At 53.7% G+C, this 27003-nt stretch overlaps 2 protein-coding genes across 2 annotated transcripts; one reads left to right on the top strand and one right to left on the bottom strand.

Annotated features, from left to right (window-relative positions):
- Positions 1-2688: 2688 nt before the first annotated feature.
- On the bottom strand, positions 2689-14872 carry MATN4 (matrilin 4). The gene is made up of 11 exons (XM_024746831.1): positions 14801-14872; positions 12307-12420; positions 10993-11562; positions 10134-10256; positions 8211-8333; positions 7999-8121; positions 7783-7905; positions 5752-6165; positions 5499-5651; positions 3094-3201; positions 2689-3014 (listed from the first exon to the last, which is right to left on the bottom strand). Exons 2-11 carry the CDS (start codon positions 12383-12385, stop codon positions 2956-2958), a joined length of 1875 nt encoding a protein of 624 aa, XP_024602599.1. The 5' UTR covers positions 12386-12420; positions 14801-14872; the 3' UTR covers positions 2689-2955.
- Positions 13571-25572, top strand: RBPJL (recombination signal binding protein for immunoglobulin kappa J region like). The gene is made up of 13 exons (XM_024746832.1): positions 13571-13589; positions 14769-14877; positions 16147-16272; positions 17469-17539; positions 17709-17824; positions 18094-18268; positions 20461-20598; positions 21013-21122; positions 21377-21529; positions 22272-22427; positions 22560-22663; positions 22774-23050; positions 24986-25572. The coding sequence occupies exons 1-12, from the start codon at positions 13571-13573 to the stop codon at positions 23045-23047; spliced, it is 1551 nt and encodes a 516-aa protein (XP_024602600.1). The 3' UTR covers positions 23048-23050; positions 24986-25572.
- The last annotated feature ends 1431 nt before the right edge of the window (positions 25573-27003 follow it).

Genomic DNA, 27003 nt, shown 5'->3' with positions numbered 1-27003 from the left:
CTGGCTCCCATGTCTGTGCTCCTAACAGCTGCACTGTGCCCTCATGCCCACATTCTAGCTTCCAAAGAGTGGATAAAGGAGTTCTGCCTCCTGCAGCCTCCCCAAAAGAGAATCAGGAAATGGAGAAGGGAACCAGCCCTTGTCAACACCTACACACAGTTAGTAAATAGTAGGGCTGGTCTTCCAATCCAGGAGTGTGTGGTCACTGCCTAGGAAATGAAGCAGCTTCTAGGCTGGGGTGGTAGGGTCCGCCAGAGTCGGGGGAGGGGTGTGAAGGGGGAGGAGGGTCTTTCGGAGAAGGGCAGGCCTGGCTCAGCACAAGTGCCAGCCCCCAAGGCCTGTAAGGGCTCTGGGACCCAACTCCAAATCAGAGCTCCAGGCACCATCCAGTGGCTACTGTGGAGATTACAGGAGAAGAGCAGGCGAGAAAAGAAACCCCACAGAAGACAGTCCTGGCCAGCTCCAGGCAGGAGGCCTCACCTTTGCCTCAGTGCCACCCCCATCGTTGAAGTCCCTGTTACAGTCAGACCCCCGGTTCTCTCACTGTGATCTTGGGCAGACAACTCTGCCCTCTAGGCCTGGTTTCCCGGCCGCAAAACAAAGGGGTTGGATGGGCACTTTTTCTCATCTGACCCTCAGGTCCAGGTGAGACCTCAATCATCCTGTCATCCTGTAGGTTAAGGTTTGCCTGGAAGTCACCTCCTCTGTGATTTCTCCCTCCTTACCCGCCCTTTGCTCCATCCCTTCACCTGAAGGGTCCTCTTTCTGTTATAGTCAGGTGGACTTTACCCCCTCCAGCCCTGGGCTCCCCCAGCTCCCTCCTCGCCATGGCCAGTGAGGGGCCAGGCATATGCGTGCTTAGCAGTGCCTGCTCTGGGCTCTGTCCTCCTGGCTTCAAGCCCTGTGTAGTAGGCAGAATAATGCACACACACACCCAAAGATGTCCACATCTTAATCTCTGGAACCTGTGAATATGTTACCTTACATGGCAAAGAGCGTTTGCAGATGTGATGAAGAGTTTGAGATGGAGAGATTATCATGGATTATCTGGGTCAGCCCAGTATAATCACAAGGGTTCTTATGCAAGAGAGACAGGAAGGTCAGAGTCAGAGAAGGCGGTATGATGCCCGAAGCAGAGGTTGAGGTGATGAGAGGAATTCGGGTAGTCTCCAGAAGCTGGAAAGGGCAAGGAAACAATTGTTTCCAGAAGGAATGCAGCCTTGCCAGCCCCTTTGAGACTGCTAACCTCAAAAACTATTTGTGTGTTTTTTAAGCCACTAAATTTGTGGTGATGTTACAGCAGCCACAGGAAATGAAAACACACGGGTTCAGCTTCTTTTTTTTTAATCATTTTTATTTGTTTTATTTATTTGTTTATTTATGGCTGCGTTTGGGTCTTTGTTGCTGCGCGAGCGGCGAGCGGGGGCTACTCTTAATTGTGGTGCACGGGCTTCTCGTTGCAGTGGCTTGTCTTGTTGCGGAGCACAGGCTCTAGGCGCACGGGCTTCAGTAGTTGTGGCACACGGGCTCATCAGTTGTGGCTCATGGCTCTAGAGCACAGACTCACTAGTTGCGGCGCACGGGCTTAGTTGCTCCGCAGCACGTGGGATTTTCCCAGACCAGGGCTCGAACCCGTGTCCCCTGCATTGGCAGGCGGATTCCTAACCATTGCGCCACCAGGGAAGCCCTGGTTCATCTTCTTACTTGTCATGTGACTCTGGGAAACTTAACCTCTCTTTGACTCAGTTTCCTTGTCTGTAAAAGGGAATGATAAAGGCAATAATTCCTACCTCACAAGGTTGTGAGGATAAAATGAAAATACCTGCAAATCATTTTGAATAATGCCCAAGACTAAACATGTTAGCTATTAATAGTTAAAAGCTGCCATCTGAGAGCCTAATACGTAGTACCAGGCACAAGGTCAGATGCCTTAGAATAATTTCCTCCATTCTCACCATCACCCTTGGGCATAACGATTTCAATCCCCATTTTACACATAAGGAAACAAACCCAGAGTAATTTGCCCATAATCACTCTAGGACTGGAAGCATTTTCATCTCTGCACTTGGGAAATTGTACCAGTTTGTGCTCTTTACCTAAAGAGGGTTCGTTTTTATTTTGTTTTTTTGGAGGTAAAACACAGGCTGGGAAGGCTACTCTGGGCCAGAGGTCCTGGCTCACACCCCCTCCTTTTCCTATCTAGTGCAGGGAGATAAAATCCAGGCGAAACTCACCTATCCTCCCCGCTCCCGTCCCTTTAGGGGATTCGATTACTGCCTCCCGCTCCTCGCCAACACCCCCGCCCCCGCCCCGCCCAGTTCGAACAGTTTTTGAGCCAGACTCGGGGACACCAGGAGATAGGCACGGCCAGAGAGCGAGGTGCCCGATCCGCTGGGGGATGGAGGGGCGCAGACTTGCCCAGACCCCCAGGGTACCCGTGGAGCCCCCTCCCTTCCCGCAGCCCGCATAAGGAGCCATCTGTTCTCAGCTGAATAAACAAGCGGGGGGAAGCAGCTCCCGGTCCCCTGCCCCCCGGCCCGACCCCCGCACAATGCGCCTTTCTCCGAGGAGACGCCGCCCGGGCGCCGCCGGAGCGCGCTCCGTCTGGCCTCCCCTCCGCCTGGCGGCACAGCAAGACACGCACACCGACCCCGTGGAAACCAGATTTTTTTGTTCTTTTTTTTTGTAAGAAAAAGAAAACAAAAAAAGAAATCCTACAAAGAACTGAGCGCAGCACGCGTCCCCCACATCCCCTCCCACGATCCCCCGCAGTCCGGCTTCTGGTCCAGGCGAGGCCAGCTCGAGCGCAGCGCTGGGAGCCCGCCAGCGCCTCCTCCCCGACAGCCCAAGCCTGGGGGACCCAGCTTCTGCCCGGCCCCAGCACCCGGAAGGCGCACGAGGGGGCCCAGTCCGCGGGGCCGCCCCCCTTGCCCGGGTCCGGGCCACCCGCGGCCCTCACTTCTGGGTGGCCAGTTGGTTCTCCACATCCTCCAGGCGCGCCGTCAGCTGGGCCAGTGAGCGGTTAAGGAAGCCGCTGGGGCTCGCGGGGGTCCCTTCTCCCCTCCAGCCCGCGCCCCTGGACCCAAAGGATATGGTTCTGCGACAGACTCTCGAGCGCCCCCAGCGTGCGGCCCTGGAACTCCACAAGACTTTCGCACTCGCAGGGGCTCCGAAGCTCTGTCCCCGCGCTGATGCCCTCCTCTGGCAGCCGGGCACAGAGAGTGGGGGAGTGAGAAGCTGGAGGAGGACCAACCAGCCCTGGCTGAGGCTCTCCGATATCCCTCCACCCGGCCTGGTTGAGTGTTCGGGTTTGAGATTCGGACAGTCCTGGGATGAGTACCAGCTAGGTAGCTGTGAGATACTGGAAAACCCCCTCAACCTTTCTAAGCCTTAGTTTCCTTACCTGTAAAAATGGATACAATGAGAACACCTTTTCGTCCGGCGGTGCTCAGCATTGAGTGATTTTCGTGTGTGTATGTGTGTACACATCTTAGAAGGTTTCTCAAACCTTGATGCTCATTGGAATCACCAGATCTTGTTAAAATATAGATTCTTGTTCTTAACAGGGAAGGGGCTGAGACACTGCATCTCTAATAAACTCCCAAGTGATGCTGCTGCTGCTGGTCTGTGGACCACACTTTGAGTAGCAAGAGTCCACAGCAGCACTGTCCAGATGAAACTTTATGTACTGAAGGAAATGTTCTGTATCTGCCTTGTCCAGTGTGGTAGCTACAAGACACAGGTGGTTATTCAACATTTGAAATGTGGCTAGTGCACCTGAGGAACTAAATTATTTAATTTAATGTAATTTAATTTAAATGGGCGTATGTAGCTAGTGGCTACCTTATTGGAGGGTGCAGATCTAGAGCATTTCCTGATGCAAGGAAACACTTTATAGGGTATTTCAACTAGGCCAATGGTTCTCCAGGTGTGGTCCCTGAACCGGCAGCATCAGCAACGCCTAGGAAGTTATTAGAAATGCAAATGATCAGATTCCACCCCAGACCTACTGAGTCAGAAACTCTGGGGTTGGAGCCAGCAATTTGTGTTTTACCAAACCTTCCAGGTGAGTCCGATGCATACTAATGCTTAAGAACCACTGATCCAGGGGACTTCCCTGGTGGTCCAGTGGTTAAGAATCCCCCTTCCAACGCAGGGGACATGGGGTTAGATCCCTGGTGGTCCAGTGGTTAAGAATCCCCCTTCCAACGCAGGGGACATGGGGTTAGATCCCTGGTGGTCCAGTGGTTAAGAATCCCCCTTCCAACGCAGGGGACATGGGGTTAGATCCCTGGTGGTCCAGTGGTTAAGAATCCCCCTTCCAACGCAGGGGACATGGGGTTAGATCCCTGGTGGTCCAGTGGTTAAGAATCCCCCTTCCAACGCAGGGGACATGGGGTTAGATCCCTGGTGGTCCAGTGGTTAAGAATCCCCCTTCCAACGCAGGGGACATGGGGTTAGATCCCTGGTGGTCCAGTGGTTAAGAATCCCCCTTCCAACGCAGGGGACATGGGGTTAGATCCCTGGTGGGGGAACTAAGATCCCACATGTCGCAGGGCAGGGGGGGGAATAAGCCCGTGTGCCACAACTACAGAGCCTGTGCGCTGCAACAAAAGATCCCATGAGCCCCACGCAGCCAAAAATAAAATAAATAAATATTTTTTAAAAGACCCACTGATCCGAGTCTATTTCCTCATACATTTCAACATCTCTGAAATCCAAATAGTTGCCTTACAATTAAATTTGGCATCCTTTTTTTCTTAGCAGTATAGAAAATAACGAATCTCACAAGGGATGGTATCTTAGATTCACTGAATTCTGTAAACGTGTGCCGTTTTTAATATTACAGAACAATGCCTGGCACTTGGCCTTCAATACAGAGTTGCTGTTATGATTTAAAAGTTATATCTTAGTCTGTATGTCATGTTTATCAATGGTATTGATAACAGTTCCAGAAAGGCTCCTAACTTTGCAGATGGGGAAATCAAGGAAATAAATATATATTAAATATATATACTTAATACACATCTTTGTGTACCTGAAACACACCCAGTCCTGCCACTTTGCCAGGTCTGTAAAGTTGAATTCCAACAAGGTAAAGGGCTTATGATGTGGCTCTCCTCACCAATGCTGAGTTGGGCGTGCCTTTGAAAAAATTTCCCCCAAATTACTCTGAACGCCCACTAATTTGGGGAACAGGTGGTTTAGTCCAGGGCTTCTTACACTTTAACATAATGTTAATCCCCTGAGGGTCTCGTCAAAGTGGAAAACTGTATTCGGTAGGTCTGGAGAGCGCTGGAAATGCTGTAGTTTTAACAAACCACTAAGTGACAGCCCTGCCGCCGGTCCACGGACCACACTTTGAGTAAAGAGGCTCTGTCCAGCGAGCCCATCCCCTGGCTGTCACTCAACGAAGGGGGCGGGAACGAATAGGACCGGGAGATCTCGGAGGGTAGGCAGTGAGAGAAGGGGAGGGGTCCCGAGACCGATGTGCTCACCCGGGCAGATGCTGCCTTTGAGGTTCTCCAGCAGGTGCGTCATGGTGCTGAAGTCGGGGGAGTAGGACACGTGCAGCTCCGCTGGCTCCGAGGCGATCTCTCGCAGCTCGTCCTCCACCGCCTTGCCTACGCCCACGGCGTACATGACGATGCCTGTAGCGTCGAGGGACTCAGGGGGCACCCTAGGCCTCAGGAAAGCCGCCTCCCCGCATCCAACCCAACCTCAGGCCAGCGCGGCCCGCGCCAAGCCCACCTTCCTCCTTGGCGCGCGCCGCCCACACTGAGACGTCATCCTGGGAGCGGCCGTCGGTGAAGACCAGGCCCACGCGGGGCACGTTGAGCGCCCGGGGCCGCGCGCCCTGCGCCTCTGAAAAGCTGTGCTCCACCATGTGGCGCAGCGCAAGCCCGGTCATGGTGCCGCGCTCCATATACTCCACAGCCAGGACCGCCTGCTTCACCTCGGCCGCCGTGCCGTAGCGGCCCAGTGGGAACTCGGTGCGCACGCGGCTGGAGAACTGCACCAGCCCCACGCGCGTGCCTTCTGGGGACACGTCCAGGAAGTCCACGATCTGGTTCACGAAGCGCTTCACCAGCTCGAAGTTCTGCGGACGCACGCTCTTGGAGCCATCGACGAGCAGAACCAGGTCCACGTGGCCTTCCTGGCACCCTACACCCACCCGAGCAGAAGAGCTGGGATTAAGGGATCAGATCCTTGGCTGGCAGCAGTCACCTGCTCATTCATTCACTCGCAAACATTTATTGTCTAACAGATACTATGTGTGAAGTCCTCCCTATGCCAGGCACTGTGCTAACTAATAATAATTTATTATCATCAGTGGCGTCGTTATAATCTTTGCCATTTATTAAGCGCTTACCACAAGCCTGCTAAAAGCATCTTTTTAATCATCATCATCACCAGAGCTACCATTTATTGATCATCTACTATGTATCAGACAGAATTCTAAACTTTACCACTACTAACAATAATTAATAAAAACAAAAACATTACTATTTGACAGCTTACCATGTACCAGGCACTGGGCTAGGTGCTTTATATATTTTTTCTCAATTCTCCCAATAACCTTGGGTATTATCCCCATTTTCTAAGAATCTGAGATTCTGAAGGATAAAGTCATTTATTTGCTCTGGATTCCACCACTAGTAGTGGCTGAGCCAGGATTTGAAGCCAGGTCTGTCTGACCCCAAAACCCAAGCCCCTAATCACTCTACAAGATCGCCTCCCCTGTTCTGAGACAGGGACCTTGCTAGGCCCTGAAGGAGGTTCGCCAATAAATGAAACATAATCCTGACCCATAGGATATCAGGATAGAGCAGAGCAGTGAGGCATGCCATTTGCTACCATCAAGGAAAGTGCTTGAATAGAGGGGCTTGCAGGGAGCAAGGTAGGGGTAATTCATTCTTCCTGGAGTTAGTGAGGAAGGCTGCATGGAGGTGGTGTCATGCGATTTGATCTTCAGGGATGAGTAGGAGTTCTCCAAGGCATGAAGGGACATTATAGATGTTGGGGGCAATGTGTGTGGAGGCATGGAAGCTGGGAGCCCTGGACACATTTGGGAATGGGCAGGCCAGTATGGCTCAAATGTTCAAGTTTGTCAGGAGACAGGCTGATGGGGTTGGCTCAAGCTAGATTATAATGACCTAAGGCGGTGGTTTCAAAAATTTGACCACAACCCACAGTAAAAAAAAATAATAATAATAAATAAATAAATAAATAAATAATAATAATTAATAATAATAATGTAACAATACATCATGATGCACTTATACTCACATATAATTAAAATTAAGTTTCGTGAAACAATACTTACTCTTTCTACATCCATGCAGTAAACTCTATTTTCTCTCTCTCTTTTTAAAAAAAAACTTCTAGTTTTTAACCCACTAATTTGATTTTGTTATCCACTGTGGTTACACCCACCATTTGTGTATCCACTGTGGTTACACCCGCCATTTGAAAACCTCAGGGGTAAGGCATTTGATCTTTATTTTGTAAGCACTGGTGAGCCACAGAAGGCTTTCGAGCAAGGGAGAAATGTGATCAAATATGTATTTTTGAAGTTAACCTTGGCAGCAGGGTAGAAGATTGAGGGGAAAGACATGGAGGCAGGGCATGGCACACCCTCCAACTCGACCACCACCAGCGCACACACACACACTCATACCACATTCTTGGGCCACAGCAAGGACAGGACAGAGTCAAGGATACTCAGAATGTGGGCAGTGGGTCAGAGGCAGACAGAACCCCCTCCCACCCATAACTCACGGCTGCAGCTCTTGCCATCTGCCTGGAGCTGCCACCGCTCAGGGCACAGGCAGCGGTAGGAGAAGCCCTCACTCACGCACTGGAACTCGCACCCATGGTCTACGCCATTGCAAAGGTCCTGGGCTTAAAGGAGAGACAAGACAGAACGAGTCAGGGTGGACTCCACCAGCTAAGATCCCTCGTCGCTCTGCACAAATGCAGGAGACCCCTCCTCACCCTGACAGCTCCTGCCGTCGGGCAGCAAGTTGTAGCCCCCTCTGCAGCGGCACCGTGGCCCACCAAACGTGCTAACACACTCATGCTGGCAGCTGTGGTTCCCAAAGCTGCAGTGGTCAACGGCTGGTGGGAAGGAAGAGACAGCAAGATGTCACTTCTGACTGGAGCCATCAGAGACCTTGGTCCAGGTGCTAATTGGGGGGTTCGCTCACCCCTGCAGCTCCTCTGGTCCTGCTGGAGTACAAAGCCAGCTCGGCAGCGACAGAAATAGAAGCCCGGGGAGCTGACGCAGTGATGCTCACAGCCATGGGTCCCTTCAGTGCACAGATCGAGGGCTGAGGAAGAGGTGAGGTCAGGCTATGCCCTGGGGCTGCCCTTGTCAGCCCTGACAGCACAACCACCTGGGGAGCTTTTTAAAAATACCTATGCCTGGACCCCAACCCCCCAAAATCCTGACTTAATAAGTCTGGGGTGGTACCCAGGCTTCTGTAATTCCTCCAAGCAAAGGCCCCCTTCCTACTGAGCCAAAGCAGCCCTCCCAATTCAAGCTCCAGATGTATCCCAGTGGGCCCATGACTGAGCCAGGCATAAGAATGGGAGTCCACAGTTGTAGAAGACAGGACCCCTGCCCTCAAAATGTTCACTAACTCACAGAGGAGGACCAGAGTTAGTGAGGCTCTGCCACTTTACCTGTCTGAGCCTCTATTTCCCCATCTGCAAAATGGGGATATAATGGAAGAGAACAGAACTGCCTTCTGAGGAGGGTGAACTATTGCCCCGCTGAGTATCTTCATGGTTTTGATGTGCAAATATGGCCTAGAGCTGAGCTGGGGAATAGGGGCTGGAGAGGTGAGATGCCCTGCATAAAAGTGTGAGAATGTGGGGTTCCTAGAAAAGAGATGGGGAGTGGAGAGAGGAAAAAAAGGACAAGAGAGATGGTGTGGAGATGATTTACTGTGGGTTGAGTTTGCCAATGGAAAATCCCCTTAGAGGGGTGACTGAGGACTTTCGGGATCAAGGGTGCCTAATATCCAATTATAAATAATGGGTGCTTCCTTTTCTGTGTGTATGTTTGACTTCACTTAGATGTAAGTCACACCTCTGTCCACCCCCCATCTTTAGTAAAATAGATGTATGCACGACTTAACATATACATGCCCTTGTGTGTACAAGCGTGTCATCCAAGGAAGAGGCTGATTTACATCCAGGACAAGAACAGCGTGTGTGGACTGAGAAACTGCGCGAGGACCCATAAATTGAATTCAGCAGAAGCTCAGAGCTAGAGGTGACCACAGAATGTAAGCACTTGGGGAATTCCTGGAGATCTTGGGAAGGCTTTTGAATGTTCACAGGTCATCAAATGGGCCTTCACGCCAGCCTTTTCTAAGCCCCAGAAACAAGAAGACCCCAGCTGACATCTGGGTTATTGGAAACACAGGATCTCTTTTTCCAGAATGTGCTGAGCTTGAGAGATGATGCATGTAACGCTCCTAGCTTAATGTCTGATGCTAACCTGGCATACAGTAAATGGCAGCTGCCGTCATGATCAAAGGACTGGACATATATACACAGGGGGAAAAATCCTAACTGTATAAGCAAGGCATTGTGTGTCATAGCTTTTCAGAAAGCAAAAATGAAGAACCAGGCCTTGAGAGATCTGCAGCTGCAAAGAGGAGCGGCAAGAGCAGCCCAGGTGAGCAGCCCGGAAAGAACTGAGATGCAGAAGCAGGAATGAGCAGCGTATATGGGGGTGGGGAATGTAGGAGATGTATGGAGACCCCAACTCTGTCAAGTAACAGAAACAGTAAGGATATGCCTGTGAAATTACACAAGTTTGGGAGCTGTTTTGAAGCCAGGTAGGAGATGAGCCTGAAAGAGGGGGGAGACAAGGCTATAGAAAATACACTTAACTGTATTAACTGTATGACCTCTGTGAGGTCAAGATTTCTAGTCCCGGTCCCACCAAGGACTTACATGACCCCAAGCAACACCTTCCCTTTCCTAGACTTGTAAAGTGAGGGAGCTGGACTTTGACCTCCAAAGGCCCTTCCAGACTCATTGTACTGATGCTAGGCCAATGGGGGGCCACAGAAGGCTCAGGAGCAGTGAGACTGGAGGGTGGGGGTAGCTCTCACCCAAACAGCTCTTGTCATCTGCTGCTAGCCGGTAGCCGGGGTTGCAGGCACAGTGGAACGTGCCGGGGGAGCTGACACATTGGTGCTGGCAGCCGTGTCCCCCCTCGGCACACAGGTCCTTTCCTGAGGACATACAAGAGTAGAATCAGCAGGGGACAGATGGGGAGAACCCTCCAAGAAGAGAGAGCTGAATGCGGTCAGAGCAGACCCCATGCTCAAGGATGTCTTTAGATGGAATATGATTTGGTTGAGAGGGGCCAATACAGGTGGAAGGACTTAGGGAAAGTATAGGTCCTCAGTGGCCCCTGTGAATAGGCTCGGAAGACAGGAGCACGGGGCCAGAGGTGTCAGTGGGATAAGGGAGGACTACACGGTGTAAAGTAGAGGAAGAAGAGAGATGCTAAATCAAGGTAAGCGGCATTATTAACTCAAGGTGTGACGAGAACAGATCTTGCAGCATTATGGGAGGAGCTAAAACGAGAGGGGGAGGGGTCATCCCCAAGCGGGCGGGGCTTGACGCCCGAGTGGGCGATGGCTCTCAGCCTTGAGGGGTGATGCTTCTTGTGTAGAGAGGCGGTTTTGGAGTTAGACATTAAGCCTATGGTAAACCACAACAGCTCATCAAGGTACGCGGGCACGCTAAACGTTGCTCCTTGTGGGCGAAGCCTTGAGCAAAAATGGGCAGAGCTGGAATTCCACACAACCCGCGGTAGGCCAGGGCAACTCCACGGCCTGTTGGGAGGGGCTAAAGATGGCGTGGGCGGGGCCAGCCGGGAGGGGGATAGAATTCACTGTGGTGGGAATGAGAATCGGAGCGGTTGGAGAGTTCGAGTCTCGCTCCAGCGCTCCCCTCACTCACGACACAGCCGGCGCTGGAACTGAAGGCCAAATTCCTGGATACGGTCGAAGGACTCGACGAGGAAGACGTGCTCGTCCAGCGGGGGGGACGCCATGGCGCGCAGGGAGGCCACGTCAGCGCGCTGAACCCCCACGGCGTAGATCTCGATGCCGCGGGCGCGCGCCTGCGCCGCCACTTCGGCCACGCGATCCTGGGGCCGCCCGTCGGTCACGATTACAGCGACGCGCGGCACGCGCGCCTCCGGCGGGCGCGCGCCCTCGGCCACACTGAAGGCCACGTTCATGGCGTACTGGATTGCCAGTCCGGTCATGGTGCCCTGCGCCAGTGGCACTAGAGTGCGGATGGCGCGCTCCATATCCTCGCGGCGTGAGAAGGTTCCGAGCGGGAAGACGCTCTGCACTTGACTCGAATACTGGATCACGCCGACGCGCGTGGCGTTGGGCCCCACGTCCAAGCTGCGGAGGAGGCTCACCAGGAACTGCCGCATCGTCTGGAACTCGAAGGGGCGCACACTGCGCGAGCTGTCAATCACGAACACCAAATCCAGGGGCCCAGTACGGCACCTGGGACCTGCGAGGAGATCAGGGAGGACTTTCCTAGGTTAGCCAAGCCTCACCTCCCGGGAGAAGCCCACAGAAACCCAGGGCGGAATGGTGCTCTCACGGTGTAACAGCGCCCAGCACAGTCTTAACCTAGCAAATGCAGGTTAGCTCCATCCACTCACGCAGCGTTTGAGGAGGGCCTGGACTGGGAGACTGCACCAAATCTCTATCCTACAGCTCTGAGGGCTACATTGAGGAGGTGTTATCCACTTGGGAGGAGGGCGAGGGGACGTCGCAAACTCAAATGCCTACAGGAGTTAGGCAGGCAATATAAATAAATATAAATAAATGAGTGAATGGGATGGGTTAGGACGGAGGACCCAGAGAGCCTCTATAGCTCATAAAGTGGGCAGCTCCAGACAAATGTTGCCTTGCAGCCGTGAGATCTGCCAACCCCATGTTGGCAGATCTTGGGTCTTTTCAAGAGAAGCACGAAATTAGGGTTTTTATGTGAAATCTCCTGATTTTTTTCAATTAACTTAAAAAAATTAAACACCAACTGGACAGTTCTGCATGAGCCCAACTTGGGTACCTCCAAGCCACATCCTACAGATGGGAAAACTGAGGCCCAGAGAGTTGAAGCTGTGAACTCGAACCCAAGCCCTATGGTTCCAAAGCTCTTGTTTTGCTCTCCCCAGCAGGCAGTTGGCTGCAGATGGAGAACCTCTTTTGCTCCCCTCCCCCTGCTTCTGAGGGCTGGGCTCTGGCTCACCTGCGAACTGGAGCTGGGTTTCCCAGGGCTGGAGAAGGAGCAGGAACATGGGCAGCTGCGAGCATAGACGCCCCCTCATCGCCCTCGGGGAACAGAGAACAGGGGTATCAGAGCCTGAAGGGAGGAAGGAAAATAGCAAAGCAGTAGAATGTGCAGAGTTCTTATTCTAGGTGATGGGCATTTTGAGGGGAAGGAGGGTCATGGGTTTATTTTACTAATCTCTCTAGTTTTGTGTATGTTGAAATTTTTCGTAATAAAAAAATTTCATCACGGTGAGATTGCTGGAAACACAAGGAATTCTGCTTTGCAGAACTGCAGAATAGTAAATACATAGAAAGTAGATTAAAAAGATACAGAATTTAGGGCTTCCCTGGTGGCACAGTGGTTGAGAATCTGCCTGCCGATGCAGGGGACACGGTGGACTTCCCTGGTGGTCCAGTGGGTAAGACTCCACGCTCCCAATTCAGGGGGCCTGGGTCTGATCCCTTGTCAGGGAACTAGATCCTGAATGCCACAACTAAGACCCGGTACAGCTAAATATATAAATAAATATTAAAAATAAAATAAAATAAAAAGGGAAAGCCTTTCCTTAATGCCAGCCACGATGTTAAACGTTTTTCATGCATCGTGGCATTCATTGAACCCTCTCGACAATTCTATGGGTCTAAGGCTGTTGTTGTCCCCATTGCACAGATGAGGAAACAGGCTCAGAAAACTTCAGCGCTAGTACCCAAAGTCGCGCGGCAAGAAAGTGGCTGCACCAGGATATAATCCTACGCCTGCGGGGTTCCGAGAACCAGCCCGCGTGAACCTTTGCAGAGGGAAACGATTCTCCACCGCACCCCCTCCTCTCTGCACACAAGGCGCCTCAGTGTGACTGTCCTCCCGCCCACCCCCCAACCCACCCCACAGCCAAACAGTCACCGCCCCAATGCAGGCCTGCATCGCGTTGGCCTAAACCCTCCATGCAAATGAAGTCGCGACTTGGCACCGCCCCTTCCCGCCAGCTCTCAGGAGAGGCCGCCAGGGGGCGCCTTCGCGCGTCTGGCTGTGTTGGCTAGGTGGCCGTGGGAAGCCCACATCTGCCCAGCAGGTGCCCCTGCCCAAAGCAAATAGGGGGCTGGGAGCCCCAGGGCCTTGGAGATAAGGCCCGGGCAGAATATATCCGGCGCTAGGGCCAAAGATCAGAAGTGCGCAGGGTTCCGGGGACAGTGGCATTGGACGGGCCCCGGACGCGAGCCGGCCCGGGCCTCGGAGCGCAGCCATGGACCCTGTGGGGGCAGGTGAGCGCTCACTTTCCCGCGGCCCTTGGCGACGCCCCTTGAGAGTCATGAAGGACTCCCATTATACAGATGGGAAAAGTGAGGCCCAAAAGGTGTCCCGCCGAGCTGCAAAGGAACCTAGGACTCCTGGCTTCGCTTCTCCCTTCTGAGCTGTCTGGCAACCTGGCCCCTAGGCGTCACCTCTTTTCCTTCCATTCGCTCCCTGGGGTCCCTACCCCCCTCCCACCCCCGCACCCCCTGCTGAAGCTGTGTTAGCCATTTTTCTGTTTCTGTTTCTTGGCAGAGGGGGCCAGCTGACCGTAATCCAACCGCAGCCCCGCCCCCTCCCCAATTCCGTGAATGGTCCTATTCTGAGCAAGGTCGGGTGCCTGGAGGGAGCGACAGGCGCCCTTCCCATCCTGGATCCTCACCGTCTTAGCCTTTCAGGCCTGGTAGAGGAACAAAAATCCCTCTGGCAGGACCCATCGTGGGAGGGTGACTAAGCCAGATGTGCCAGCTGGAGGTGGGAGGGTGTGGAATGCCTTCTCCAGCTTGGGCCACAGTCTAGGCAGGCGAGCACCCTTGCGGAGTATGAGGGTAAAGGCACAGGGGCCTTCGCTGCCTCCCATCCGTTCCTACCTGCAGAAGCCTGAGCCCCCAAACCTTGATTAAGTTTCCCCTTATCTTGCTCTTGGCCTGAGCCAACATCTCGCCTGGCACCCCACCTCCACCCAATCCTAGAAAGTCGAAATAGTCCTTGCCTCAAAGTTCATCACCTTTCCAACCCCTCATTCTACAGAGGAAGAAAGCAGGACCAGAGAGGGTAATGTCTTGCCTAGGTCACACAGCAACGTGGCAAGGTGACAAAGCTGACACTAGAAACCGGAGCGCCTCTGAGGCGGTTAATCACAGCTTTAAGAAGAAATGCCCTTAGGGTGGGGAAAGTGGACTCTTGAGGGAGGAGAGGTCTGCGAATAATTCCTCAAGAGTTGGGGGGGGGGGGGGGAGGTTCCTGGAGGGAGGAGGTCAGGGAAAAAGTCCCCCCCTCTCCATTTTGGCGGCCGTGCTGGTGGGGCCTCAATTTGTAAAGGACCCTACATAGGTGGGGAAGGGCACAGCAGGTCGGACGGGGGCATCGTAGGCGGTGCAGCCGCGCTTAAATATGGTCGCCTGGTCTGGCTGGGTGCCTGCTCCCCGCAGACCCCTCAGCGCACCCAGGCCCTCTGACTCACCTAAGCCTGCCGGACAGCTCGGAGGCGCGGCCGCAGAGCGGAGCCGACGGGCGGAGCCTCCCGGGCAGTTGGACCAGGTAACGGCGCAGGAAGCGTGCCCGAGGTGCGGACGGCCAGGCAGCTGGAGCGAGCGGAGGCGGCGGCCGCATTTAACCCGGGGGCTGGCGGGTGGGGAGGGGGAACGCGGGCCGCGACCCCTCCCACTGGTAGGGAGCGACTCCCCTTCCTCCAAGGGCTGGGGCGGGGCCAGCGCGGCGCCCCCTGCTCCCGCCACCCCTGGAGCCGCAGACGCCAGCTGCGGGCCCGGAATCGGGCTACGGTTGGAGGCTGGGCGGCTACGCTCTCCGCAGCTGGAATGCGTTGGAAGCCTCCGAGGCCCTTCCCCGGGGAGAGCCCCAAGGGGCGGAGCGGGGCCTGGCTCGGCCGCCGGCTGCTTGGCTCCGCTTCCGAGGGCGCGGCCTGGCTCTTATCCCCCGCCGTCCCCACCAGGCGTGGGGAGAGGGTCCCGCACTCTGATCCTGCGAAGAGGGTAGCCTCAGGGTTCATTGCTCTTCCCAGGCCCCACCTGGTAGTCCCTCAAATTCCGCCATCACCGACGCCTTTCCACGGTCTCTGCAGTTACTTAGGTCTTGGCCCCATCACCCTCACCCATCAAAACTCCCAGGCGGAGACGCCACCAGGCCCCTAGGCTCTAACTGGCCCACTCCACAGGGCCGATGGAGGCCCTGTAATCAGGAGAAGGAAAGCTAAGACAGCAACAGGCACCTTCTCTTGGGAGAAAGGGGGCTGAGAGTGTTGCTTTAACCTGGAAAAGACGAAAATATTCCCCCAGGATCCTGGGCACACAGTTTGGGGGCCCGTCCATTTTCCCAGGCATCCGCAGGTAGGCAAGAGAGCACTCTGGTCCAGGGGTCCAGCAAAGCTCCCCCCCATCAAGACTGCACCGGGGTGGGTCCCCCTAGGGTGCAGGGAAGCCAGGCGCCCTCACAAACTCTGCCTCCATCACAAGACCGGCACAAGCGGGGCCTTTGTGGCTCTGGGGCCTCTCCCCAGTGCTCCAGGCTGCAATGGGAGTGGAGCCAGACCTGCGGAATGGCGCCTGGGTGGTCCCGGGTGGGCTCCAGGCAGACCTCAGTGAGCACCACGCAACCCAAATATTTAGCCCACAGCTTGCACCCAAGTCCCCTCCCTTGCCTAAGGCTTCTTCTCTTTGACCCCGAGGGGGCAGACCTAGAACAGTCCCTTCCTCCCATTCATTGCATTCCACCTGCCCCTTTCGGGCGCGCTATGCCACCTCGCCCCTTGACGCTCCCTGCTGCGGGCGGCCGGTCTGTCCCCACTCCCAGGTCATCCCCAGAGCCCGCCGCGGTCCTGAGGGAAGGTGTGCGCCAGTGCCTACAGCAACAGTGCGAGCAGACGGTGCGGATCCTGCACGCCAAGGTGGCCCAGAAATCATATGGAAATGAGAAGCGGTAGGTCCCTCAGTGGCCCTCCAAGTTCCCTGCGACCCGACCTTCTGCCCTGTGTGCCCCTCCCTTTTTAGTGTCTTTTAGAACCTGGAGAGGACTCAGGGCTCAGCTATTGGCCAATCAGGGGCCTTTTCCTTCAGCCACCATCAGCCCTGACTTCGGTTTATAGCAGAACCTCCCTGTGAATCTCTAGTCCCCATTCACTCCCTCATTCACCCATTCATTCATTCTTTCATTCCACAACTACCTACTGAGTGCTTATCATGTGTCAGGCTCTCTGGCACTGCTGGGCACCAGGCATACAGTTGAACAAGACAGCTATGGTCCCTGCACTCCTGGCATCTTCACTGTCGTGTGGGAGAGACAGACAATAAACTCCTCACAAATCAGTAAACAAGAGGCTTCCAGATTGTGGTGAGAGCTAGAAGGGAAATTGAACCAGGAAAGGTGATAGAAACTGAGGAGCGGGGATGTACTTTAGCTAGCAAGGTCAAGGTGGTAGAAAGACCCTTTAAGGAGGTGACATCTGAACTAAGACTTGAATGTGAAAATGGAGCCAGACATGAGAAGATCACAGGGAAGCGTGTTCCAATTAGAAGGAACAGAAAACACAAAGACCTTGACACAGTGCTAGCTTGGCCTGTTCCAGGACAAAAGAAGTCAGAGTGGCTGGGATTAGAGAAAGAGGTGGGCATTGCAGGAAGTAAAGTTGGAGAGGCAAGCAGGGGCTGGATCATGTGAGGACTTTGAATTTAAACCGCTGGAGGATTTTAAGAAGATGAGTAACATAGTCTAAAAAAATTTTTTTAAAAACACATTCTGGCTGCTGTGTGAAAAACAGGTTGAAGCGGGTAGGAGTGGAAGCAGAGAGACCAGTTGGAAGGCTGATGCAGAGGTCCAGGCAAAAAGCCATGGCAGTAGGGACTAAGGTGGAGGTGGTGAGAAGTCAGCGGATTCTGGATATGTTTTAAAGGGAGTGGATAGGACTTATGGATGGACTGAATGAGGAATGTGAAAGAAAGAAAGATTCGGGTGTTCATGGGGTTCACAGTCATGGAGAGGCCTGGGGAGAGCGGTGAGAAAGATGTGGGGGGGGGGCGGAATCAAGGATTCTGTCTGGTCTTTGCTACCTTTGAGACGCCTACAGGACAGTCAAGTGGAGATGGATACACGAGTCCAGCGCTTACATGTCTCCGCAGGTTCTTCTGCCCCCCGCCCTGTGTCTACCTCGCAGGTCCCGGATGGAGGGTGAAGCCAGTGCAGGGCCAAGGTGAGGGCGGACTCCAGGGATGCCGGGCGCCACCCTCTGTAAGGGGACCCTCAGTAGGGCTCGGGAGCGGGGCCGTTCTCAGTCGCAGTCTCAACGCGCCCTCTGGCGGCGAGAACTAAGCTTGCCTGACACTTGAGTCCTTCCAGAGCCCGCTCGCGTCCCTTTCCAGCCCACCAGGCAGGGGAGACCGGGCCCATCGTCTGCGGTTACATGGGACTGGACGGCGCGTCCGGCAGCGCTGCCGAGACGCAGAAGTTGAATTTCGAAGAGCAGCCGGACTCCAGGGTGAGAGCGCATGGGAAGGGGGTTCGATTCTTGCTCCCATCCTTGCCTCTCTCTTTGGTGCAGGGGGGCTCCTTTACTCCCCTGCAGAAGCCAAAAGATAGGTGAGGATGCCGAGAGACCGGGGTTCTGCCTTGAGGGTGAGCCCAAGAGCTTGGACGTGCAGCTTCGTGTCACGTCCGACGGGGCGGACGTCAGATAACTGGGGAAAGTCCGTTCATCCAGGGACTGAGGGCTGGGGTGAGACGACCCCATCTCCGCCAACCCTGTAGGAATTCGGTTGCGCCAAGACCCTGTACATCTCGGACGCAGACAAGAGGAAGCACTTCCGGCTGGTGCTGCGGCTAGTGCTCCGAGGGGGGCGAGAGCTGGGCACTTTCCACAGCCGCCTCATCAAGGTCATCTCCAAGCCCTCGCAGAAGAAGCAGTCGCTGAAAAACACCGACCGTGAGCGGGGTGGAGCCTGGCCGCTGGGCGGGGCGGGGAGGTGCCCCGTGAGATGCCTGGATTGTAGGGGTGGGGTCAGAGTGGGAGAGGTGGAGTTTGAGCCGGAAGGGGGCGGGGTCTGGGTAAGTAGGTGTGGCTTAGGTCGGGGAATGGGAAAAGTTGGAGAGGCAAGAGCAGAGGGAAGGGGACAGAGGCCGACTTGAGGTTGGGGGGGTCCCCAAAATGGCCGGCAGGTGCTGAGCCAAAGACGGATTAAAAGTGATAATAAGGGCTTCCGTGGTGGCGCAGTGGTTGAGAGTCCGCCTGCCGATGTAGGGGACACGGGTTCGTGCCCCGGTCCGGGAAGATCCCACATGCCGCGGAGCGGCTGGGCCCATGAGCCATGGCCGCTGGGCCTGCGCGTCCGGAGCCTGTGCTCCGCAACGGGAGAGGCCGCAACAGTGAGAGGCCCGCGTACTGCAAAAAAAAAAAAAAAAAAAAAGTGATAATGAAAGGGCAGGGGAAATTCAGTTAAAAATATTTATCCAGTGCCTGATGTATATGCAAGTATCTGTTCTGGAGGAATGGACAGTCTAGCAGAGGAGAGAGACACACACACAGCTGATCAAAGAGACAGTTTGAGATAAGTACTGCCCTGGATGCCAAGTGACAAATCCCAGGGCTGATGGTTTTGAATATATGAGGAAACAAAGCCTGAATGACAATGACAACATCACTGCTACCCTCGCTGGAAGATGGAAGGGAGAAGTAGGGGACGGGGGACTTTCTTGGCAGGTATATACATACATCACCCTGTTTGATGCTCATCCTTGTAAGGTGAGTCGTCCATGAGGAAAATGAGGTTTGGAACATTCATGCATTCATTTAAGAAATATCTGGGCCTGGGACTTCCCTGACGGTCCAGTGGTTAAAACTCAGCGCTTCCACTGCAGGGCACGCAGGTACAATCCGTGGTCAGGGAACTAAGATCCCCCATGCCATGCAGCGTGGCCAGAAAAGAAAGGAAGAAAGAAAGAAAGAGAGAGAGAGAGGGAGGGAAGGAGGAAGGAAGGAAGAAAGGAGGAAAAGAAATATTTGGGCCTGTCACCTTCAGGTGAGTTGCCTAAGTTTTCCCAGCTAGAAAATGGCCCACCCAGGGTTTGAACTTGAGTCAATGTGACTGTGAAGCCCAGCTCCCACCCCTACACCTTACTGTCTGTTAAAAACCTTGAAGAATGTCTCAGATCCAGGCAGTGCTCTGGCTGGCCCTTGGTGTCAGGAAAGGGCCAGGGAGGAGTAAAGTGGTACAGTGTGATGGTTTCGAGCGCAGATTCTGAAGCCCGGCGGCCTGGGTTTCAATCCTGGCTCTGCCACTGGCTAGCTGTGTGATCTAGAGGGAGTTGTTCTCTTGAGTAGAGATAATATTATCTGCCTCTGAGGGTTGTTAAGAGAAGCAAAAGAGCTAACACATTTTAAGCATTTAAAACAGTACCTGAAACACAATAAGCATTAGCTAGCATCATCATGCAATGGACAGGAACTTGGGTTAAGTATACATTGTGCACCGACAGTATGCCTAGCGCTGTGAGGGGAGAGAGGGCGATGACCCAGTGCTTTCTCCCCAGGTGGTCAAAATCCAATTAGAAAACAAAGTGGCTGCTCTGAGCCTGTGTTAAAAGGCTAGACGAGATCAATGTCAAGCCCTAGAAATGTACTGCTGTTTCACACCACGCAGCCTTTGCTTATGCAGCCCCCTGAGCAACTCCTACCTACTTCATGCTTCCCAGCTGAGAGTATAACCTCCTCCAGGAAGCCCTCCTTAACCCAGCCAGCCCTCACTATAGCATATGGAAATTTTATATTTATTCCCTGTCTCCTCTCTGAGACTGTGAACTCCTCTAGAGCAAAACTGGGTCTAATTCACCCTTTGGCACCCAGTACCCAGCACAGTGCCAGCCACCAAGTAGGCACTTAGTAACTACTTGATAAAATTCTGTTTATTGAACTGAAGGATGCCCAGGCAGCAAAAAGAAACAGACAAAGGTACAGAAGCAGGATTACAGCAGGTGCTAGATAAATAGTGGTGACATATGAATGCCCAGTGTGTCTGGGAATTTGAGCCAGACTGGCTCAGGGGACAGAGGATGGGAACTTACCTGGCAAGTCCAAGGGACCAAGCCAGGCAGGGGCACTGATTCCACCTCCCCTCACAGTGTGCATATCCTCGGGCTCAAAGGTCTCCCTCTTCAACCGCCTGCGCTCCCAGACGGTCTCCACGCGCTACCTCTCTGTGGAGGATGGGGACTTCGTGGCCAGTGCACGCCAGTGGGCTGCCTTCACTCTCCACCTGGGTAATCCCACCAGCAGGCCTGGGGCTGGGCACTTCACATGCATTCCCTTTTTAAATCTTCACAACTCCTCAAGGAAAGTAAAATTTGCCCCATGGAACAGAGGCTCAGAAACACAAAAAGACTTGCCAAAGGTCCCAGTGAGTTGGTGACTGATCCAAGCTATTCAGACTCCAGTGTCCAGCCCCTTCCCTCAACTCAGCCCCCACCCCAGGAGGCAGACATTCACAAGGATGGCCACAAATGACATCTCCAGGCTGAGAATCTTCAGCCTTAGCTGCCTTCCTGTGTGCCAACCTTGCCCATAAGACCCATGCGCAATGTGAGGTGGAGCTAGAGGCAAGAAGGGTGGGATTTGCGGCAGAAGCTTGGAACCCCTGAAACCCTCCTTCCTTCCCTCCTTCTTTTTACTCCCAGCTGATGAACACTGTTCCCAGGGAGACTTCCCGCCTCGAGAGGGCTATGTCCACTACGGCTCCCTGGTGCAGCTGATCTGCACAGTCACGGGCATCACACTACCTCCAATGGTATGGGAAGGAAGGGCACAGCTGGAGGGGTCCCCCCAGATCCACACAGAAGGTGTGACCCACAAGCGCAGCGCTGCAGAGTGAGAGCCCAAAGCATGATGACACCGATCCTCACTTGGGATACTCAGTGCTTTGTGAGCTGGCGTGGGGGGAATATGCCAGTGTCCTGCCTGGCTATCGAAGAAAGAGAGAAGGGAAGCCTGTGGGCACCCAGGCAACTTGCTGCCACGCTTCCTCCCACCCTTTTGCTGTAGATCATCCGCAAAGTAGCTAAACAGTGTGCGCTCCTCGACGTGGATGAGCCCATCTCCCAGCTGCATAAGTGTGCATTCCAGTTCCCAGGTGGTCCTCCAGGAGGGGGTGGCACCTACTTATGTCTCGCCACAGAGAAGGTGGTGCAGTTTCAGGTGAGAAGCGGAGAATATCAGCACCAAGGCGTCCCAGAAAGTCAGAATGCAGAGAACGTAGAACGTAAGGTCACCATCAGCATCACGGCTGCTACTTACTGAGCAATACTGCCTCCCGTGGAACGTTAGAATCGTAGACTATCGGGACAGAATCAGAGAATGTAGACAAAATAGTGATAATGGTGTTGAGCAATACTCCTTCCCAAAGGCTATTAAAGTCATAGAATGTTGTGATGTAAACTTGTAGAATGTAAGTTAAAATAATAATAAGTAATAGTATTATTATTGAGCAAAGACTATTAGAATCGTAGAATGTTAAGACAGAATTGTGGAAAATTACTATTATTATCATAGTAATAATATATTACTATAAATATAAATAAACGATTATATTATCATAAGAGAGAAAACCATAACATGTAGAAAATAACATTATTATTGAGCAATAATCCCTCCCAAAGAATTTTTAAATTTTGGAATGTTAGGGCACAGAATTGCACAATGTTTAAAAACATGGAATTCTAGAATTCTAAGAAAATACACCTTTAGAAACCAGCTAGTCCAGCGAGCTGATTTAACTCTAGAGAGAACTTAAGCGTTTTGTCCAAGCTCACAAGGCAGGTAAACCGCAGAGCCGAGGACCGGAACGCTAGGAACGCGGAAGCCTCTGCACTGCGCTGGATGGACACGCTGACAGCCACCATCCGCGGCTTCTGCCCCATCCCCTTGGATCTCCCCGCAGGCCTCCCCCTGCCCCAAGGAGGCGAACAAGGCGGTGCTCAACGACAGCTCTTGCTGGACCATCATCGGCACCGAGTCAGTGGAATTCTCCTTCAGCACCAGCCTGGCGTGTACCCGGGAGCCTGTCACTCCGGTGCCCCTCATCAGCACCCTCGAGGTGAATCGGGCGCTGGGGGGCGCTGGCGGGCGTGGATACCGCCTGCGCTGGAGGGTGGGAATGCAGGTGAGGGAGGGCTGCGGGCTCTCGGCCACCGCTTCTCCCACACAGCCTGGTCTCACCCTCCCCCAGCTGAGTGGCGGGGGCGATGTGGCAACACTGGAGCTCCACGGTGAAAACCTCCACGCGGGGCTCAAGGTTTGGTTCGGGGAAGTGGAGGCCGAAACCATGTTCAGGTATGAGGAGGGGGGACTCCCATGGGTCCCAGGGAACGAAGCAGGTTAGGGGTGGGGGGATGCATGTCATCACTATCACTGCAGCCCTGACCTCGATGCCCCACCCCCAGGAGCCCGCGGTCCCTAGTGTGCGTGGTACCAGACATAGCCGCCTTCGGCAGCGACTGGCGCTGGCTGCGCACACCCATCACAGTGCCCGTGAGCCTCGTGCGTGCCGACGGCCTCTTCTACCCCAGCGCCTTCTCCTTCACCTACACCCCGGAGTACAGCGTGCGGTCCGGGCCTCCGGGTGCCTCTGCGCCCGCCGCCGATGCCGATGCGCTCCTGCAAAGCATCCATCACGAATTTACACGCACCAACTTCCACCTCTTCATCCAGACGTAGTAGGTGCGGCCTGGAGGCTGGCCCTGATCCCCGGCCGGTTTTCTGGGTCCTGGGCCCTGCCCTCTGCCCCTGTGCTGCGGAATTGAAGGCTGCAGCCCGAGCAGCAGAAGCCTCTCGCCCTGGAAACCCGTCCCTGTGGGTCTAACACGGGTCACTCACTCATCCTTTTCCAGCTAGGAAGACACGACCTGAGTGACGCTCCCTTTGTGTCCAGTCGGGAGTGTGGCTTTCCCTGTCTTTGCTTCTGGTTCACTCTCTACATCAATCACACACTCTCCCTCCCTCAGTACCTCTGTAAATCCCTCCTATTTGTGCACCCCTATCCCTCCATCTTTGTCTTTCTCCATCTCTCTTGTGTCTTGCACACAGTTCCACACACTCTGAAAAGTGTGCGAAATTCCAAGCCTGGAGCATTTCCCCTCCCGGCAGCTGTGTCTCCCCTAGAAGAGGAAATCCATAGTTTCACACATCCGGGCAAGGGGCAGTGGGCTCCTGAGGCATGGCCGGCTTGCCCTGATGTACCAGGTCTTACGTGGAAGACTGGATCCCACTCAGAGCACTGAGTCCCTTCTGGAGCATGGGGCCCCGCCCTGGAGCACTGGGTTTCAGCCTGCGATACAAAGCCCTAACCCTCCTTATTCTTCCTATGGCTGGAGCCAGGCACGGTACCCATGCGGGCTGTTTGGTCTCTGGTCCACAACTCTGGTGGCTGGTTAGGTCCCTGGTGTGGTGGTCAGGTCTTGCCATCTAAACTGTCTACCCAGGCATTTCTCTCACAGGCCCAGTAAAATGCAGTCCTGAGGGTCAGAGATTGCTCTGCTGTCCTATCCAAGGCAGAGTCTGATCTGTATGACCCACCTCCACACAGAGGGAGGTGCTCCAGTGTACTTCGCCCCCCATACACAGAGGAAAGGACCACACGTGCGATGGAGAAGATAGCTTACATTTGTGACCCTTTCCGGAGGAGGAATGGGGGTTCAGAAGCAGCCAGCGTCCCTGAGTCCCTGTCCCTGCCCTGGGGACCACCTGTTGCCTCTGGGGATAAGTTACCCTACTAACTATCCCTCCACCTCAAGCAAAGTTGCACCCCAGGCCCAGGGGCAACCACAGGACACAAAACAAAACTTTCCGAAGACAACTCCAGGCAGAACTCCTGGGATCGACTGGGCGATAAGCCAGCCAAGAAAGTAGTTTCTTTGCTTGGAGCCCAGGGACCAAATCAAAATTCATCCCTGCCCAGCCTTCCCACCCTCTGCCAAGTCCACGCTCTACAGGGAGGGTCCTGGCTCGGGCTTTCGGAACAATGAGGCAGATCTCAGAGGTGCCAGCTACTTGTACCAGCCCCTGGGGGTGCTGAATGGGGAGAACTGGTCTGAAATGTGGGTTGAGAGCTCTCACCCCTCTGGGTCTTCCTTTGAACTCTAAGTTCGTTTCCCGTGACACTCTTCCCCTAGAACATGGAAACCCCCGTGAAAAAGAAGAAGCTGACATTTCCCAAGGGGGTGAAATGGGCTTTGCTCTTAGGCTCCCCAAAGTCTTGGCTAAGTTCTGTCCTCTGCCATCAGCAAGCTGAAACCCATAATGATGGGAAAAGAGAAGCTTGTTCAAAGCCTGGCATGGCCCCTGAGAGTGGATCCTGGCTGAGGAACGCAGAGAGCAAATTGATAGGAAATGTCCTCGACATGAGTACCTGCCCGAGGAGAGTTTGAGCTCACTGCCCCGTGAAGATGTTGAAGCAGGAAGCCACTTGTAAAGAGGCTAAGAGGAGTTTCATAGCACATCACATGGGGAGTTAGGGCTCAAGGGCCTTTCCAGCCCTGCCCTCAAGAACTTCCTCTACCACTCCACAAGGCAGGAGTCCTAGAAGCCAAGGACCTAGGTTGACCTGAAAGCCCAGGCCCAGCCATGCAGCTCTGTCTTTTTTTGCACTCCCCTCAGGGCACCCCAGGACCCTTGGTTCCACCTACTCACCCACCTGAAAGTCTGTGGCCTCAGAGCTCCAACCCTGGCCTGTCTTCTGAGTTCCAGCTGCTGGACTGTCCTTGGACGTCTTCCCTGCCGCGAGCCTGAATCCATCTAACATCAAACGCCCCTCTCTCTCCCCTTCCCTTTGGTAGAATAGGTTTCTTCCTCTACTCCACTGCTGCCCTGTTCTCCAAACTCAGCTCACAGAGTAACTTCTTCAAGATTTCCACAAGGCCAGACTGGCTACATAATTTGTAGGACCCAGGGCAAAATGAAAATATATGGTCCCTTGTTCAAAAATTATTAAGAATTTCAAGACAGCGATAGCAGAGCATGAAATCAAGGCAGGGCCCTGCTAAGCACAGAGCCTTGTGTGACTTTCAAGGTCACAAGCCCATGAAGCTGGCCCTGGCCCCAGGCTTTCCGCCTCTTTTTCCCATAGAATCCCACTGGGACCATATACTGCCCACCTTGGATCAAAGGGCTTTATATATGCGTCAGTTGTACCCTCTAGACTGTGACCTTCATATGGAAAGGAGCTCATTCTGGTGTGTCTTGGGAGGTGCATTACAACACCTTGAACAGAGTCGGCGCTTAATAAATACCAAATTGCATGGCATTGCGTTGGCAGGTATTTGGATTTTCCAAGTGCAAAGTGAAACCAGCAGGTGGCACTGTTCTCCTCTCAAGAATTGAGTTTGTTTTGTTTTGTTTTGTTTTATTTATTTTGCGGTACGCGGGCCTCTCACTGTCGTGGCCTCTCCCGTTGCGGAGCACAGGCTCCGGATGCGCAGGCTCAGCGGCCATGGCTCACGGGACCAGCCTGTCCGCGGCATGTGGGATCTTCCCGCACCGGGGCACGAACCGGCATCTTCTGCATTGGCAGGCGGACTCTCAACCACTGCGCCACCAGGGAAGCCCAAGAATTGAGTTTTCATTTATAGCTGGAAGAACTGTTGGGGTCCTTAAAGATAATCTTAACTCTTCCATGCTCTCAGGATTAGAACCCCACAGGGTTGAGAGTCATTACTGTGGTCCATATTTCCTCCTCATTTTACACATGGGGAAACTGAGGCTCTGAGAGAGAAAGTCCATGAAACTGAGAGCAGGTTGATGGCAGCACCTGATTTGAATCCTATACTTTTAATGCTAAGTCTGGGGCTCTTGAGATTCTTTTAGTTTTCTACTTAATACTCTTAATTCCCTGCTACGTGTAGGTAGAATGTATGTGTTACAAGGGGTAGGGGGTGGGGGGATGGCGTAGGGCACATAGTGTACTCTCACTATGAATAAGGTCAAAATCTCCGTTCCAAAATCTCCCAATTTACCAGCTCTTATGCTGCCTGAGACCCCACTGGGAAAAAGCTAATCTTCCGGTTTAAGCATTGACCTTTGGGTTTCTCTCTCTGTTCTGTTTCTTTTCAGTTGTTTCCTCAAGTAGAAAGTCATTATATAACCAGTGTGGGTAAAATTCTAATACCCCTCCTCCCTGAGGATGCTGACAGCTGTGGGCACAGACAGTGAAGATGACAAGGGAGAGAGGAATTAGCTTTAAGGGGAACGAAACCAGTAAGATGATATATACTAAGTTTTGCAACGTCAGCCCTGACCATATTCACCCAAAAAGGGCCCCCCAGGCAGACCTGGCTCTGTTCCAGACTCCAAGGGACAAAAGGCAGGCCGGGCAGCGGTGCTACGATAATGATTTCTGTGGTTAAGTGGTAAACACCGGTTACGGCTGGCTGTTCGCCTCCTGGGGGGACGGGAGGGGCAGGTAAAGTTCAGGGCTGGGGGCAGGGGGTAAGGCAGATCCTTGTGACCAAGTTCTCTATGGACTCACTCTGGTTATAGGGCATTGAAGTGGGCCTCACTCTGCCAAGCTCATCCCCAAGCCGCCATCTGGTTCTAAGTATCCTCCTCCCAACCCTGGCTGTGGTCCGGAAGTACAACAAGAGCCCCTCATCCAGGGTGGGAGTATCCTGGGCTCGGCT

This window comes from Neophocaena asiaeorientalis, unplaced genomic scaffold (assembly GCF_003031525.2).
Source record: "Neophocaena asiaeorientalis asiaeorientalis breed wild unplaced genomic scaffold, Neophocaena_asiaeorientalis_V1.1 scaffold132, whole genome shotgun sequence".
Taxonomy (NCBI): domain Eukaryota; kingdom Metazoa; phylum Chordata; class Mammalia; order Artiodactyla; family Phocoenidae; genus Neophocaena; species Neophocaena asiaeorientalis.
This window is presented reverse-complemented; position numbering and strand designations above follow the sequence as displayed.

Coding starts and splice junctions, on each gene's coding strand:
- RBPJL (XM_024746832.1), top strand. Junction 16,273..17,468: donor TCATATGGAAATGAGAAGCG/GTAGGTCCCTCA, acceptor ATGTCTCCGCAG/GTTCTTCTGCCCCCCGCCCT. Junction 18,269..20,460: donor GTCGCTGAAAAACACCGACC/GTGAGCGGGGTG, acceptor CTCCCCTCACAG/TGTGCATATCCTCGGGCTCA.
- MATN4 (XM_024746831.1), bottom strand. CDS start 12,385: ATGAGGGGGCGTCTATGCTCGCAGCTGCCCATGTTCCTGCTCCTTCTC. Junction 7,906..7,998: donor CGACGGCAGGAGCTGTCAGG/GTGAGGAGGGGT, acceptor CTCTCCTTTAAG/CCCAGGACCTTTGCAATGGC. Junction 5,652..5,751: donor GGCGCGCGCCAAGGAGGAAG/GTGGGCTTGGCG, acceptor TCGACGCTACAG/GCATCGTCATGTACGCCGTG.